Consider the following 18,459-nt stretch of genomic DNA (forward strand, 5'->3'; position numbering starts at 1 on the left):
GTAATGCTTTGAGGGGAAGAAATATAGCTAGTCTATTCCAAAAACATCAGCCTGTGAGGTTATGTAGTTCTCTTGCCAAGTTTTTTGTAAATGACCAACATGTTTTTCATCATGATGATGATGATGATGTGCGGTCTTGGGAAAGGAAAAACATGTAATTTCTAAAGAGCTTGGTAAAGATTCTTTAATTAGTTTATAAATATTTAATTATTTAATTCAGCATACAAAAAGACAGTATGTACATCAACACAAGAGTGGTTCATAATAACACAGGATTATATGAGACCCATGTGTTCCTTTCGCATACTCTGAGTGTTAGGCTTTGGACTACCTGCATGTCAGACATTATAGGGATAATGTGCTGTTTCTAACACTGGGAGTTATTTTTCCTTTTTCTGAGGATTCACACAGAATTGTCTGCCTGCAGGCGAGTCCCCAGTCGAGCTCCAGTGCTCAAGTGTCCAGAGTTCAACACCAGTTACTAAAAAAGTTCCACAACTGAAAGTACTTGAAGTTCCCTTTGTGTGTTTAGCACCTTTTTCCTCTCTTTCTTTCCGTCTCTTTCGCTCTTGAAAAAACAAGTACCATTTGAGCAATAAAAAATATGGATCCTTCAGAACCCTTTGAATTCCGTGGAAACGGTGAACATCAACATCAGAGCGTGACCAGAAGTACAAAAAAACAAACATCCAATATCATTTATTTTAATAAAGGTATACGAAAATAGACTTTTGATATCCAAGTATGGCAAGTGTAAGGAAAGTGTAAGGAAAGACAAAACCCTTGAGGACGGTGGTCTTCACGTAAACCGATAGGCATTGTCACAACACCTATTTGACCACGTTCGTAAAATTTTAAAACTTTTTAGTCCAGCTTGTGGGTCAGAGTTGAATAAAAAATTATGAACAAAAATAAACTGTTTCTTGTCAAAATATACATGCTAAAGCTTAAGACAAAAGTAAGCCATCTCGGAAACGTAGTGCTTTGGTTATCTGTGGCCCCAGCCCAGAGACGTGGGGCGGTTAGGTGGGTGGGTGGATGGATGGATGAAGTAGACAACATGGATTCATTTGCAGACATATCTCTCCACAATCCTCTCACACTTCTTACACGTGACATAGCAGCACCAGTGGTACTTGCAGTGGCAGCGCTCCACCAGCTTCTCTGTGTAGGGGTTGTAGCCTCGCCCACAGCACATCAGGTCGCAGCTGTCGCTGCCGATGGACGTCTTGTTGCACTGCCTGGAATGGACAGAGAGAGCGAGAGAGTGAGATAAAACTAGGTTTCATCATTTTTTGCGTCACTAAATGACACTGTCTGCCCCCAAACAAATGACAGAGAAACAAACCATTCTATACACCGGTAATACATTTTGGTCTATGGAAAGCCCTCAAGGTCCCCAACATATTTACACACACGATGACACGCACACGCACACGCACACATAAACACGGTCTCCCCAATGAATTCCCCACTCAAACAACCCCATTGATCTTAGAATAGTTCCTCTCTCAAATATCAACCCCCAAAAACGTTTTGGACAACTCTGAGTCCAACGGAAGCCTCACAAATGTATTTAAAAGGGGGAGCTTGACGAATGCTTATTGTGCATTCACCCAAACATTCTCCCTTGTGTTTTGTCTGAGGGCAGCAGATGCTTCAATTGGGACCCTTTAATTTCTTAAGCCTGGGGGCATCTTAAGTGAGCAGAGAATAGCTATATCATAAATCACAGTGAATACACAGGGGAGCCCTCCCTCTATTTAACCCTCTCTCTCTCCACATAATTGCATTGTTTTATAATAGCAGAGTGTTAATGGCCAGCGTGGTGAGAGACAGAGACACTGAGAGGATAGCTGAAGGCTGCTGACACAGAGGAGGGAAAAGAAGGGTAGGGTTGGCGGGTAGGGAGGGAGGGTGGGAGGGAGGGAATGAGAGTCATTGGAATACGTAGGACAGGCTCCTTACAATAATGGCCTTTGGGATGGGGCAATTAATAATTTCTCTACACAGACATGTTTTGTCAGGGAAAATCTGCCCTATCTGGTGCAAGTTAATGGATCAAAAGGACAGCACAGTCTGTTAACTCCACATCGCTCTCACACAGCTGTCACTCACAGTCAGAGCTACTAATCTCATTCTGAATTAAAACACATCCTTCGATGGTGCCGTCACACGCAAGACCCACAGTGCTTGTTGCCTTTGAGACACTGATCATCCCTCAGCTCTGGGGATGTTATTGAAATGTAACTTGTTATGCATTTCTTATTATTACAGAACACATTCTAACCCCACAACGAACGTCGCTACAAGGCTCACAGCAGAACAAGTGTATATCACTGGAAAGACAAAGGACAGCTTTCTACAGATGTGGCGTCCAGCATTTCTGTCCCTAACTGAGTAGGCTTCATGTTTGCTGCTACTCCACTCCAGGTATTATCAACGGGGTCAAAGATATTCATGGTGAGGAGTAGTGAGATTAGAACTCACTTGGAGGGTAAACACAGATAAGGCCATCCTGAAGTGTGCACCACTGAACATGGCTCTGTCAGGGTCTCCCACTAGCTCTTGTGGAGTGGCTAGGGATCATGGTCATGAGGAGTATGGTGCTGTGATGAGGCCATGTGATGGGGAGGAGGAGGTGTGGGATGGGGCGGTTAAAACATCCCTAGACCTCTGGGACCCTCATGGAAGCACACACCACACGGCACATCAGTGTCACACGTCCCCTTGCAGACTGCCACCAACGATTGCAAGAGGCTGATGGTGCCTTGAGACACGGCATAAAGAACTAAATACTGTATATGCTATAGACCACGTGTGGTGGGACCCTTATCAGGTTGGGGGCAGCAGATGCATGGAGCACAGTGAGTGCACCTGACGCGCAATATGTCTTCAGGTTACAGTATCTGTTAAGTGGCCTTCTGCTCAGAGGCTCAGGGCTAGGCACATGACGCTTGACATTTGAACTATAGCTGCCTCCAGGAACAGTAAAGAGACATTTGCATTAATTGTTTTCAATGGTCCTCATATGTTCGTCTGCATTTCCAGCTCCAAGAGCTGCAGACCACTAAACCCTCCTCCTTTTTTAAATTTGTCATATGTCTTCTGCAGTCCAAAACCAAATAGCAGAGATTCAGCTACGCTGCTAAAATGGATACCCATGGCAAAAGATGCAAAAGGCAGAAAATCCACTAGGCTGTCAAAGATGGCTAGCACATTTTTGTAGAAGGGGGGTGGCCAGACTCTCTATATCTGGCCCTTACCTCAGACAAAGAAAATACCCTTTACTTCCCACTAAGTTCTCACAGTGGTCAGACTGACAACATGCAACATATATTTAAGCAATAATGCCTGAGGGGGTGTGGTATATGGCCAATATACCAAGGCTAATCGCTGTTCTTATGTACGACGCAACGCGGAGTGCCTGGATACAAGCCTTAGCCGTGGTATATTGGCCATATACCACAAACCCCCGAGGTGCCTTATTGCTATTATAAACTGGTTACCAATGTAATTAAAGCAGTATAAATAAATATTTTGTCATACCCGTGGTATACGGTCTGATATACCATGGCTGTCAGCCAATCAGCATTCAGGGCTCGAACCAACCAGTTTATAATTCCTAATAAAACACTTCAGATGAATAGAGAGTCTTGTTTTATCTTTGGGGACCATTACCTGTATCAGCTGAATGCACTCAGGCCCTAAGAATAACCACATTACTCACCCCTATCTGATAGCAACACAAGGGCCCAAGTCACAACGGTCATGTCAGTGACACGTGCTCAGACATACCACAGACAGGCCAATCTCTGGAACCACTTTCTTTATCAGAGATTCTCAAAACAAAATGGTGTCTGCCACCAGAGTGGGTGGCAGCTAATTAAATCAACATCCTGGACGAACTACCCGCTTGAGAAAATAAACAGGATTGGTCCAGACAGAGCCAGGCCAGTATACTGAGTATCTAGAGTTTCGCAAAAGAGGAGCTATGATTTTGTACGGCCCTATATACTTCCACAATGTGCCACCCATGACACCCTGCTTTTATGAACATAAGACACACACGCACGCACGCACACACACACACACACACACACACACACACAGCTCCTGTAACATTCTCACCTGTCCTGGGTGCCAACGGAGCCGAGCTTGTCGTTCTTGGCGCAGAAGTCCGGGGAGCTCTGCAAGTAGACCAGCTCGTTCTCCCTGACGGGCCTGATGTCGATGTCCTTGGGGACCAGCTGCTTGCGCGTACCCATGGGTCTGTGCACCACCTTGGTGGCTGACAGGTACTTGGTCTTCAGGTCCATGGCGATGTCCTTCAGGTCCTGCAGGCCTCTCCAGCAGGTCCGTATGGAGCAGGAGCCAGACACACCGTGACACTTACACTTCATCACCAGCGCATCTCTCAGGGCCTGGGGGAGAGATAGAGGACGTGAATGTCAGACACTGTTACTACTGACGCTAATGCTATAGCAGAAAATACGTTGAATATTCTACAAAGGGATTCTAATTTACAAGAGCTATAAATATACATGCTCATATGTAGGGCTGTTACGGTGACCGTATTACCACCACACCGGCGGTCAGGTGTCATGACAGCAGTCAAATTCCATATGACCGTTTAGTCACAGAAATTAAGATTTTCCAAGCTCTGAAGCTGCTGATGGTCATTAGTAGCCTACCAAACGTAGCCTACCAAACTTGCTAACTGCCTGGTACTCAGCACTCTATTGTCCCTCTAATCACTCTGACATCAATGCAAATGCTGTCGAAAATCTAATCAAACACTTCATGAAAGCCCATTAGCTCATGTTGAGCAACATTTCTATAGGCTATGCAATTGGGCAAGAAAACAGAGTGATGGCCTCTACTAAAAAGAGGAGGATCCTATCAGCTTTCTATTGCTAGGCCTACTATATTTATTTCTCAACTTTCCTAATATTAAGCACATTGCGTCCTCCATTCGCTATTTAAGTGCATAGATGACATGTATTTTTTTCCGCAGCCCCTGTTTCGAGACAGGTGCATGATAATGGTCCATTCTAAATCAAAACAAATTTCACACATATTATTTAGTATATGTTAAGACAAGATTAAATCAAGAATAGTGTGATGGGTGACAATATTAGCCTATCACTTGTGAATAATATATTATCACTTGTGAATGATGCCCAGCTTAAGGCAAACAGCGCATAATTTTTTTTACGACTTTTTAAAATCATAGTCACACACCTCATGTAGCCTAGCCCATAGGCCTACAGTGCCTTGCAAAAGCATTCATCCCCCTTGGCATTTTTCCTATTTTGTTGCATTACAACCTGTAATTTAAATTTTTATTTGGATTTCATGTAATGGACACACACAAAATAGTCCAAATTGGTGAAGTGAAATGAAAAAAATAACTTGTTTTAAAAAAATATAAAAAAGAAATAACGGAGAAGTGGTGCGTGCATACATTGGGGAAAAAAGTATTTAGTCAGCCACCAATTGTGCAAGTTCTCCCACTTAAAAAGATGAGAGAGGCCTGTAATTTTCATCATAGGTACACGTCAACTATGACAGACAAAATGAGATTTTTTTTTCCAGAAAATCACATTGTAGGATTTTTTATGAATTTATTTGAAATTATGGTGGAAAATAAGTATTTGGTCAATAACAAAAGTTTCTCAATACTTTGTTATATACCCTTTGTTGGCAATGACACAGGTCAAACGTTTTCTGTAAGTCTTCACAAGGTTTTCACACACTGTTGCTGGTATTTTGGCCCATTCCTCCATGCAGATCTCCTCTAGAGCAGTGATGTTTTGGGGCTGTCGCTGGGCAACACGGACTTTCAACTCCCTCCAAAGATTTTCTATGGGGTTGAGATCTGGAAACTGGCTAGGCCACTCCAGGACCTTGAAATGCTTCTTATGAAGCCACTCCTTCGTTGCCCGGGCGGTGTGTTTGGGATCATTGTCATGCTGAAAGACCCAGCCACGTTTCATCTTCAATGCCCTTGCTGATGGAAGGAGGTTTTCACTCAAAATCTCACGATACATGGCCCCATTCATTCTTTCCTTTACATGGATCAGTCGTCCTGGTCCCTTTGCAGAAAAACAGCCCGAAAGCATGATGTTTCCACCCCCATGCTTCACAGTAGGTATGGTGTTCTTTGGATGCAACTCAGCATTCTTTGTCCTCCAAACGCGATGAGTTGAGTTTTTACCAAAAAGTTCTATTTTGGTTTCATCTGACCATATGACATTCTCCCAATCCTCTTCTGGATCATCCAAATGCACTCTAGCAAACTTCAGACGGGCCTGGACATGTACTGGCTTAAGCAGGGGGACACGTCTGGCACTGCAGGATTTGAGTCCCTGGCGGCGTAGTGTGTTACTGATGGTAGGCTTTGTTACTTTGGTCCCAGCTCTCTGCAGGTCATTCACTAGGTCCCCCTGTGTGGTTCTGGGCTCACCGTTCTTGTGATCATTTTGACCCCACGGGGTGAGATCTTGCGTGGAGCCCCAGATCGAGGGAGATTATCAGTGGCCTTGTATGTCTTCCATTTCCTAATAATTGCTCCCACAGTTGATTTCTTCAAACCAAGCTGCTTACCTATTGCAGATTCAGTCTTCCCAGCCTGGTGTAGGTCTACAATTTTGTTTCTGGTGTCCTTTGACAGCTCTTTGGTCTTGGCCATAGTGGAGTTTGGAGTGTGACTGTTTGAGGTTGTGGACAGGTGTCTTTTATACTGATAACAAGTTCAAACAGGTGCCATTAATACAGGTAACGAATGGAGGACAGAGGAGACTCTTAAAAAAGAAGTTACAGGTCTGTGAGAGCCAGAAATCTTGCTTGTTTGTAGGTGACCAAATACTTATTTTCCACCATAATTTGCAAATAAATTCATTAAAAATCCTACAATGTGATTTTCTGGATTTTTTTTTCAATTTGTCTGTCATAGTTGACGTGTACCTATGATGAAAATTACAGGCCTCTCTCATCATTTTAAGTGGGAGAACTTGCACAATGTATGTATTCATCTCCTTTGCTATGAAGACCCTAAATAAGATCTGGTGCAACCAATTTCCTTCAGAAGTCACATAATTAGTTAAATAAAGTCCACCTGTGTGCAATCTAAGTGTCACATGATCTGTCACATGATCTCAGTATATATACACCTGTTCTGAAAGGCCCCAGAGTCTGCAACACCCCTAAGCAAGGGGCACCACCAAGCAAGCAGCACTATGAAGACCAAGGAGCTCTCCAAACAGGTCAGGGACAAAGTTGTGGAGAAGTACAGATCAGTGTTGGGTTATAAAAAAATATCCGAAACTTTGAACATCCCACGGAGCACCAATAAATCCATTATTTAAAAATGTAAAGGATATGGCACCACAACAAACCTGCCAAGAGAGGGCCGCCCAGCAAAACTCACAGACCAGGCAAGGAGGGCATTAATCAGAGAGGCAACAAAGAGACCAAAGATAACCCTGACGGAGCTGCAAAGCTCCAAAGCGGAGATTGGAGAATCTGTCCATAGGACAATTTAAGCCGTACACTCCACAGAGCTGGGCTTTACGGAAGAGTGGCCAGAAAAAAGCCATTGCTTAAAGAAAAAAATAAGCAAACACGTTTGGTGTTCACCAAAAGCCATGTGGGAGACTCCCCAAACATATGGAAGAAGGTACTCTGGTCAGATGAGACTAAAATTGAGCTTTTTGGCCATCAAGGAAAACGCTATGTCTGGCGCAAACCCAACACCTCTCATCACCCCGAGAACACCATCCAAAAAGTGAAGCATGGTGGTGGCAGCATCATGCTGTGGGGATGTTTTTCATCAGGGACTGGGAAACTGGTCAGAATTGAAGGATTGATGGATGGCGCTAAATACAGGCAAATTCTTGAGGGGAACCTGTTTCACCTTCCAGCAGGATAATGACCCTAAGCATACTGCTAAAGCAACACTTGAGTGGTTTAAGGGGAAACATTTAAATGTCTTGGAATGGCCTAGTCAAAGCTCAGACCTCAATCCAATTGAGAATCTGTGGTATGACTTAAAGATTGCTGTACAGCAGCGGAACCCATCCAACTTGAAGGAGCTGGAGCAGTTTTGCCTTGAAGAATGGGCAAAAATCCCAGTGGCTAGATGTTCCAAGCTTATAGAGACATACCCCATGAGACTTGAAGATGTAATTGCTGCAAAAGGTGGCTCTACAAAGTATTGACTTTGGGGGGGTGAATAGTTATGCACACTCACATTTTCTGTTTTTTTTTTGTCTCATTTCTTGTTTGTTTCACAATAAGAAATATTTGGCATCTTCAAAGTGGTAGGCATATTGTGTAAATCAAATGATACAACCCCCCCAAAAAAACAATTTTAATTCCAGGTTGTAAGGCAACAAATTAGGAAAAATGCCAAGGGGGTTGAATACTTTCGCAAGCCACTGTATATGTTTTGATAAGGTTTGTATCACAACTAAAGTGGCCAACTAACTTCTTAAAATGAAGCACATTAATTCGCTTTAAAATGGGTGTAGAGCCTAACTGGCATTCATACGCAGGGTGTGAGTTTAAAGTTTGGGAAAGATCATTTTCATCATAAAAATGCACCTTTATAATAAAATAAATATGTGCATAATCGCATTTGTGGTCACTTTTGAGAATGGTGTTTTCCTGCTAATGGAACATTTGTGCTTATAACCTACTGCCGTGTGCGCATTGCTGCACTTATAATGTTAAGAAATAGCCTAATAGTTAATCAACATTTTAAGCTAAACGTTCTCATCTGTTGCGTCAGGCTCATTGCTTAAAACAGGTTTTTGATGCTAGTGGTTGTATTGATTTGGAATCTATCGCATCCCACAAATGCCCCAGTTTATCGCACAGAATAGAATAGGTCAGCTTTTGTACTATGGGGGATAATATATTGACATAGGCTAGTGCTTTTGCTGTTCGTTAGACCTACTCATCTTGTTGGCTGACGAAAAGTAAATGTGGACAGTTCTTCCAATATCTTCAATATGCGCCTCGGAATTGGATAAGGACACGTGCAGTTGTGTCCCGGATGTGTCTGTCTTCACTTGTAGCCTGTGAGAAAGACCCGACCACGTGACGGAAAGCCATGTGAGTGAGAGGTGGGAGAAGGGAATTATAAGGCATATATTTTTTTAGGGGGCATTACGGCCACACAAAGGGGATGCAGCTGGGAAATTCGAGGCATTATCAAGTGCTTGTCAAATTGTGAATGAGAGACGGATGAAGTGTGTACAGACTGCGTAAAAAACAAAGCAGAGCACGTCTTTCATGCAACTTTTTTCAAATCATCATTAGAGTCACATCATGCAGCCTTAAAAAAATTTAAAACATACAGCCCAACATTTCTATCACAACTAAAGTTACATAAATATCTCTAAATTAAGCATATAGGAGTGCCTGTTTCTTTGTTAACCGCTCAACACAGAACAGCCACATGTGTGCACGCCCTCAAATCGTTAGGAGAAAATATCCTTTCTATTTTATTCAGCTATGTTCAATTGTATTCTTCATACTATAAACTAATATAAAATAATGCCACGGAATTCTAAGCAAATCTTTTCTGCTAAATGAACTAGTGTAGCCCACAGCCATATGGCATAGCCAGATCAGGGCCTAACATAAGGACAACTCAGAGAACGCTATTCTGTTCTTCTGAAATAGACAACATTTTCTTCATATCATATTTCTTTAGACCTGTCTAAAATAAATAATGGTTTTTATTGTGATGGAGTAGGCTATATTACATGGATTTATTCTACTTTTTAAAACGTAGATGTTCCAAAGGTCTGCATCAGTGGCTTGTAGGAAGCCAGGAGATGCTAAATATGTTTATGATAATTAACGGTCAATTACCGTGAGATGGCAGTTATTTGCTTGACAATCCCCTGCTGACAAAATGTCATGACCGCCACAGCCCTACTCATATGTCCACCCATATATTCATATCTCCCTCTTTCAAACCAGACTGCTGCTGCTACTACTACTACTACTACTACTACTACTACAACTACTACTACTACTACTACTACTACTACTACTACTATATCTGATTAGCATAAACAGTGAGTATATCCGTGATCTGCGTGTGTAACTACCTGTCTCCCCACTTCACTGTTGTGCAGATGCATCAGCTTGTTGGCATGGGAGCCTGCCTTCTTCATCTTCATGGGGGCGTCAGAGAACTTGGAGCCCATGACCAGGCCGTAGTGCAGGTTGTCTGCACAGCCGCCCCAGCGGTAGCCTGGCTCAGGGATCTCTCCGGGGATGGGGCCGCACGAACACAGCCGCAGGTCCCCCGATGTGCATGCCCGCGCAATGGTGTGGCTGATGGCTGCCGCGGACAGGGCGTACACGAATGCCGACTCCCTCGTGCCTGTTGAGAACAACAAGACAAATCCTTGTAAGTGAGGGAACTGACTTCTGTAGATTAACTGCTTTTGCTTTTCATTCATGTAACCTTAATTTAACCCTAACCTGTACTCTCAGTGAGGGTAACATGAGAAAGTCACTAGACAGATATGGTTATACTGCCAGAGTGAATAATATGGATGTTATACACTGAGTGTACAAAACATTGACAGACTGACCAGGTGAATCCAGGTGAACGCTATGATCCCTTATTGATATCACTTGTTAAATCCACTTCAATCAATGTAGATGAAGGGGAGGAGACAGGTTAAAGAATGACACAACTTTGAGAAGCATTGGAGTCAACATGGGCCTGCATCCCTGTGGAACACTTTTGACGCCTTGTAGAGTCCATGCCCCGATGAACTGAGGCTGTTCTGAGGGCAAAAGGGGGGGTGCAACTTAATATTAGGAAGGTGTTCCTAATGTTTTGTACATTCAGTGTATAGGTAATGAAGTGTGTACACACAGAGGGAAGATATGTCAATGCTGGATGATGGAAGTAGGAGACAGGAAGAAAGAACCATTCAGGCCATCAAAGACATCCCTGTATGAAAAAGAGCACTAGTCTAGAGTCTGCCAGGGGCTTCTTAAGACTGGTCTAACAGTTGACAGATGGAGCCTGTCTTCTCCTGAGGCGCATCATCATGGAGCTATCTCACTAAACCTTTGATTAGGAGCCAGCTCTTTGTTGTGGGGTTTTTACATCTTCACCCAAACTCAGTAAAACTGGAACTGGCATTGGCTCTGTCTGGCTCAGCAAAGATCCTTTTGGCAATAGAAATAAACCCATCAAAGTACAAGTCCAGAACACGGAAAGACTCTCAAAACACTACAAGGAGCGGGCATTTAATTACATTTTAGTCATTTAGCAGACGCTCTTATCCAGAGCGACTTACAGTTAGTGCATACATTATTTATTTTTTCATACCCCCCGTGGGAATCAAACCCACAACCCTGGCGTTGCAAACACCATGCTCAACCAACTGAGCTACATCCCTGCCGGCCATTCCCTCCCCTACTCTGGGCCAATTGTGCGCCGCCCCATGGGTCTCCCGGTCGGCTACAACAGAGCCTGGATTCGAACCAGGATCTCTAGTGGCACAGTGCCTTAGACCACTGCGCCACTCGGGAGACTTAATGAAACGAGGATTGATTTTTAAAATGTAGGCACGCACTGTATACATTACTAATGCTTTGTGCTGAAGGAAGCGACTAAGAACCTACCTATTCAAAAGACGTATGTTCCGCAGAGATCGCTGGCAATATTTCACATCATGCTTTACTATAGAAAAACAGATGCATGTATGTAATGTATGTAATGTATGCCATAAAATGGATTTAAAACTAAGAAGGATGAGATGCCACAAAAAATATGTCTAGATCCCTTCTAATAGTCACTGTCCAACTCAATACTATCTTTCACATAGTGGAATCTTAAAGAGAATAACTTTGTAGCACCGATATTATGGAGGTGAGTGGCTAGGGTGATAGTGGATGATTTTCTTTCTTTCAAGGGGACACAAAGAAGAATGGTAGCCTTTGCTTGTCACAGTCGGCTCTGCCCTCAGAGCACAAAAGACCACCAAGGACGATGATTAAAGCGTTAAACTCTCTCTTGTAAATAATCTCCTGTGACACTTAGATTAGCTTTTTGAATCCCACCAAGGACACAGAGTTTCTACTGTACTAATAATTTGGTCAGAGATGATCACTCCTAGTTCGTTTGAAAAAAACGTATAATATGCACACCTAGCACAATGGATCTCACACCACCATTTCAGTCAATAGATCTTCACATAGTTTACTCCAGTGTGCTGGAGTTGTATTCCTTATTTTACGCCTAGTTCTAACCACCATAAATAGTAAATTGTGACTAGTAGGCCTACCTCTGTCAAGGTCTGGTCGATACCTTGAGGAGTCACTGGGGATATCAATAGAGGAACAGTTCCAGCGCATGTCAGCGAAGGTCTTCTGGCAGGTCTTCTTGACCTCGCGGGCTGCAGTGATGATGGTCTGCATGAGCTCCAGGTTACTCCGACACAGCTGGGCTTGTGAAGACACCAGGCCCGGCAGCAGCTTGCAGTGGTGGGTCTGGTTGATGTGTAAGGACACAGGTGTGTGTGATAGGGCCCTGGAACAGAAATAGACATGCAAAAGCCAATACAAAGTCATTTTCTCACTTATGTCATATACTGAGCCACATGTTTTCAACCAATCAAACACATAATCAGAGCTGTTTGGAATGGGGAAATATTTTGGCATTTGAACCACTTGACTTAGGAGATACAATGGAAATGCCAATGGAAATCTCTCAAGAAGTCACGAACAGGTAAAACATAACAGACCACAGCTTGGCATCAGGTTATTCTCCTGATTCAGTTCACTAAAGGAGGTTCCAGAACATGCCAAATAATGAATTCATTATAGGCAAAAAGCCAGATCTGACAGCACTTCATCTATCCATCTAGCATCATTTACATTCTTCAATGGTTTAAAGGATTTCATTATACCGAGACTTTACTGTGACATAAGTCATCTGATTACGGAAATCTAAAAGGGGGGCACACATACTTTGTTTTCACTTAGACTGAATAGAAGATTAGTTCATAGAAAAACCACCAGAGAACCTGGTCAGTCAGTCAGTTCCTGATCTCTGTTTTCTATGTCTTGCAGGAGCACTGCGAGGGAGAGAGAGTTCCATGAGAACCAGCCAATGCCTCCTGCACCTTGGCCTGTTTGGGATTAGGAGGAAGAGGGCGGCCACTCCATGCCCAATGATAAACTGTGACTCCCCTGTACTCATGGTAACCCAGCACTCACAAGTGTTTATGGCCCCATCTGTTTCACGTCCAGGCCCCGTAGCAATATCAAGGCTGGGAGAGATCCTTTCTACTATAGGATTTAGCACAATGTCATGCAATCCCCAATCTCTCTCTCTCTCTCTCTCTCTCTCTCTCTCTCTCTGAGGCACATTTGCTGCTCAATGGTTATAGCCTAGAGAAATATTAGCAACAACTCACTCTTATAGGTTTCAGATGCTACAGATGCTAAATAACCATTCCAAATCATGTGCAGGCTTAAAATGTCCATTAATCTATGAACAGAAGAAAAATATGTACCAAAATCACTACAGAATTTGTACATCTGAGAGACAAACATTCAAATGATGTCACTCTTGGTTATAGTGATGAGTAACAGTCAAGCAGTCAAGTGTTGCTGTAAAGCAGGGATGGGCAACTTTGATGGGGGTGGGGGCCACAAAAATCCGGAACTCATCATGAGAGGACGCAATGCCTCGCTGGTCTGCGTACCCACATCCATACCGACACATGCAGTCAGAGCCAGCCTTTTGGTGGCTCTAAGCAAAAATATTTGCAGCCCCCCTCTTGACAGTGGAAAGAAAAAAAAATTCGTTTTAGAGTTAATTTCCTGCAATTCTGCACACATTTTGCTGTGGGGCGTAGAGAAAATGTTGCAGTTTTAAAGCAAGTTTGCTGCAATTCTACACATTTTGCCCTGGGGCAGAGAGAATATTTTGCAATTTTATAACACATTTCATTCAATTCATTTTTCGTTTTATAGTTAATTTCCTGCAATTCTGCACACATTTTGCCATGGGCGGAGAGAAAAATGTGCAGTTTTACAGCTAATTTCCTTCATTTCTACACATTTTGCCATAGGGTGTTGAGAAATATTTGCAGTTTTTAAAATAGCTGGCTGCTAGACTAACTTACCAATCTAAAAAATGTTAGCTGACTTCGGCTAATTCAGTGACTGTCAGTGACTGACATAACAAGAGAAAAACTGCTGATGCACAACCACATTTCGAAATTGTATCTTCTGTATTTTACTATTCTAACTCTCAACAGTTAGTATCCACTGAGTTCCCAAAAAATTATACATATACAAATTAGTGGATTCGGCTATTTCAGCCACACCTGTTGCTGACAGGTGTATAAAATCGAGCACACAGCCATGCAGTCTCCATAGACAAACATTGGCATTAGAATGGCCTTACTGAAGAGCTCAGTGACTTTCAACGTGGCACCGTCATAGGATGCCACCTTTCCAACAAGTCAGTTCGTCAAATTTCTCCCCTGCTAGAGCTGCCCCGGTCAACTGTAAGTGCTGTTATTGTGAAGTGGAAACGTCTAGCAGCAACAACGGCTCAGCCGCAAAGTGGTAGGCCACACAAGCTCACAGAACGGGACCGCTGAGTGCTAAAGCGCGTAGCGCCTTAAAATCGTTGGTCCTAGGTTGCAACACTCACTACCGAGTTCCAAACTGCCTCTGGAAGCAACGTCAGCACAATAACTGTTTGTCGGGAGCTTCATGAAATGGGCTTCCATGGCCGAGCAGCCACACACAAGCCTAAGATCACCATGTTCAATGCCAAGCGTCAGCCGGAGTGGTGTAAAGCTTGCCGCCATTGGACTCTGGCGCAGTGGAAACGCATTCTCTGGAGTGATGAATCACGCTTCACCATCTGGCAGTCCGACGGATGAATCTGGGTTTGGCAGATGCCAGGAGAACACTACCTGCCCCTGTTTTTCATGGTTAGGGCTAGGCCCCTTAGTTCCAGTGAAGGGAAATCTTAACGCAACAGCATACAATGTCATTCTAGACGATTCTGTGCTTCCAACTTTGTGGCAACAGATTGATGCGCCAGTTGCCCATCCCTGCTGTAGAGCATACATTTTCCACTCTCTAATTCCAGTTCAAATCTTCTTATTAACATTCATCAGGGGACAAATTGAGAACCTCATTCAATGTCAGAACATGAACTAAAACACACAACCTGCCTTTCTTTTTACCCACATAGACAATATGGCAAATTTTCATCTTCAGATGGACAATAAAGTTATATTATATTCTGTTCTTTTCTATAACAGATTAAGAATCAATAAAGTAAAAAACTAGAAGGACTTGGAGAGCACCATCTTCTGTACAACATAGTCCACAATAAAGGAAAAATGCAGACACAAAAACAAGAAAAGGAAAGGTCCTTACAGCCATTTGATGCCGGAGCAGATCTGGGACAACAGCAGAACGGTAAGCAGACTGAGTGGGAGGGTGTTAGACATTTTCTTCATGATGATAATGTTCCAACTTAGAGATGACGGTAATGCAGGTGACTGTTGGCTTCTAGGCTCTTCTAGATGCAATCACAAGTCAACTGTCATGGCACCGTCTCACCCTCTATCCCCTGTTTGGTGGAATAGAAAAATGCACCATTAAAATGCACCTCCAGTGAGAATCTCACTTTTAAAAGTTCATATTCTGTTAACTCATACCTAAATAATGTTGTTGACTCATCCTATACTCATATGTGGCCAAAGCATAAATTGGAGAAGAAAAGAAAAACACCTCAAACTTGTATCTCAAACAGACATACAAGATAGTTATATTTGCTCATAGAGGATGATGTCATCCTCCTGAGAAGGATGAGCTAGCCAATCAGCGGTCTACTTGCGTGAATATATTTAATGACCGGTATATGCCCACACCATTCCAACACAGAAAAGCTTCATTTTAACATAATTAATTACCATTTGTTGGAAGGAAAACTATTTAACTCATATTGTCATTAATTATAGGTCATATTTCATACAAATCTGGAAACACTGGACAGTTACTTTAAAGCAACATTCCACAGCAAATATTCAAAACAAAAATGACAAAAGATAATCTATGCTATATTGTTTTGTTCATTGTCACATTTTTCAAATATAGTGGAAAAGTAATAGAGAAATCTAAAACTCTATTTCAATAAATGTATTAATTATTGAAGTCTCTTTCCCACTGCAACAACACCAAAACGCATATTGAGCATAGCAAAGTTTATAGCAGCATATAAACTTTGCTGAGTTTGCTCATAAATTCCAATGATACATTTGGGAAACACTGATCATATAAGTTACAGAAACTCTCCCAAAAGTTGACAGAATCTCACAAATTCCCACAATTGAGTTAATGATAAAAGGTTACCCTCCCATAACTGCTACCCTCCTACAAATGCCCAACTATGACCAATTCTGCACTAAATATACTGTATATATATTATTTAGCAATTAAAATGTAATTTAGGCTAGGTAGGATATAACCACAAACTGAATTGTAATTTCTGCTTAACTTTGGACAAATCTCAGAAGGAATTTTAGATAGTAGGATGATAGTGGAAGGCAACAACAAACCAGCACAGTAGGCCTATAGCCTCCAGCGGACACGGTTGTAGGCCTACAGGGCATTACCTCCATCAGATAGGGCCTTTTATTGTCCATTTGATGATAAGGAATCTCTTTTAACAGAGCTTTACATCTATGCATAAAACAAAACACTCTGACTGATTGTAGTGATATTTACAGTGGGAAGTGTAGTTGATTAATAATTATTATAACCACAAACAATAAGACATATATCACTATTATCACCAGGGCCAAATATTCATAAGCATCTTTAACCATGTGTGTAATGATGATCCATCCTAGTTTATAGACCCGTTTAGTGTTGTCATCTAAATTGGGATAGGAAGCGCATTTGGTAGCCTATACGCGCTGGCAATCAACCATCAATTTAGACTAGAGAAGAAAATCCAATTCTACATTATTAACATTTCTTTAACATTGCATTAACATTTCACTACCGACCCCTACAGTTGTGGTAGCTAGTTAGTAGCCTAGTTCTATTAATCCCGAGCTCACATTTTACATAAGGTGCATTGGGTTTATGCGAGGGAAACTGGGATTTTATGTGTGGTGTAACTGTCAATTAAATGAATTGTTTTTCCATGATAATCTTCAACAAATATCTGTTAATTTCCCTATGTTAGCCATATCAGCCGCTCAACCTAAAGCGGTGGAACTTTTCCCACATCGTTCTCTTTCAATTTCCCCCATGAATGCATGTTTGAAGCTGTCTTCTTATTATTAAGCCTTCTATTTCTATTCAGTCCCTGTGGGAACGCAAGGAAATTTCAAAAAAGCACTCGCACATCTGAGCTATCTTTGTTGCAGGTGCATGGTAACAATGTAATAACGTGAAAGGAAAGAGAAACCCGCACACTGCTCTTGCTAGTATCAATGTTCTTTATTAAGCTATACTTATCGGCCTCAAGGCCTTCACCAGTTAAAATGTAAATACTTTGAGTCACGTTCAACTGCATGAAGTGGCCTATCGAGTCGTTATTCCAACAATATGTTGGATACAATCTAGCCAAACTAAAATCAAGGGTAGGACTTCATAAAATATAAGCTTTAAATAGCCTAACTCATGTTAAAACAAGCTTTAAAACAACAACAAAATAAGCATGTTATCGATAACTTTAGACTATGATAGTCATGACATGGAAAACTATACCATTGCTCCTCACCTTTAATGATGATTAAGTATCAATTCCGTGTAGCCTAATATCCTTATGAATTCAATATCTTCCATAAACACGTATAAATCCACAATTTCGCAATTCGAATGAATCCAAAAAAGAGGAAAGCATCGTTTACTCCCCAGCAGCAGTGGCTCTCTTCTCTCGCAGGTTCTTCAGGGTGATGTGTCTCGAGCTTCTGAATGTGTCGGACTCATGGCAGTTGGGCAGCCTCAACTCATAAGTACTCCTGCACCGCTTTGATCTCACTGGTGATGTCAGGCACAATTAGCATAACAAAGCGCGTTGGATTTGGACTTCCAAGAAAAGGGGTAAAATACTCATTGTCCAATCTTGTTCTACATGATAGACAATTGTGTTAAAGGTGATGTTTTGTTATATATATATTTTTGTGCTGTGTTATTTTCGAGGTTGCCTACAACAATAGCCTAATGCTCACAATAATGATGATAATATATAATAGAAATCTCGAATAATAAAATGTAGGCTATTATTATTATGGTCATTATAATTGTGATTATTACGGTTATTGTTATGTGTTTTATTATTATTGTTTTTGTTATTGTTATTATTATGTGGTCCTCTATAGCTCAATTGGTAGAGCATGGCGCTTGTAACGCCAGGGTAGTGGGTTC

At 42.0% G+C, this 18,459-nt stretch overlaps 1 protein-coding gene across 1 annotated transcript; it reads right to left on the reverse strand.

Annotated features, from left to right (window-relative positions):
* Positions 1-564: 564 nt before the first annotated feature.
* On the reverse strand, positions 565-15,536 carry LOC311142201 (protein Wnt-11-like; the record flags this gene model as incomplete). Its single annotated transcript, XM_084177795.1, has 5 exons — positions 565-1,241; positions 4,132-4,424; positions 10,128-10,405; positions 12,330-12,574; positions 15,454-15,536. 5 exons carry the CDS (start codon positions 15,534-15,536, stop codon positions 1,067-1,069), a joined length of 1,074 nt encoding a protein of 357 aa, XP_084033921.1. The 3' UTR covers positions 565-1,066.
* Positions 15,537-18,459: the final 2,923 nt, after the last annotated feature.

This window comes from Coregonus lavaretus, assembly GCF_964263955.1.
Source record: "Coregonus lavaretus genome assembly, chromosome: 15".
NCBI lineage: Eukaryota > Metazoa > Chordata > Actinopteri > Salmoniformes > Salmonidae > Coregonus > Coregonus lavaretus.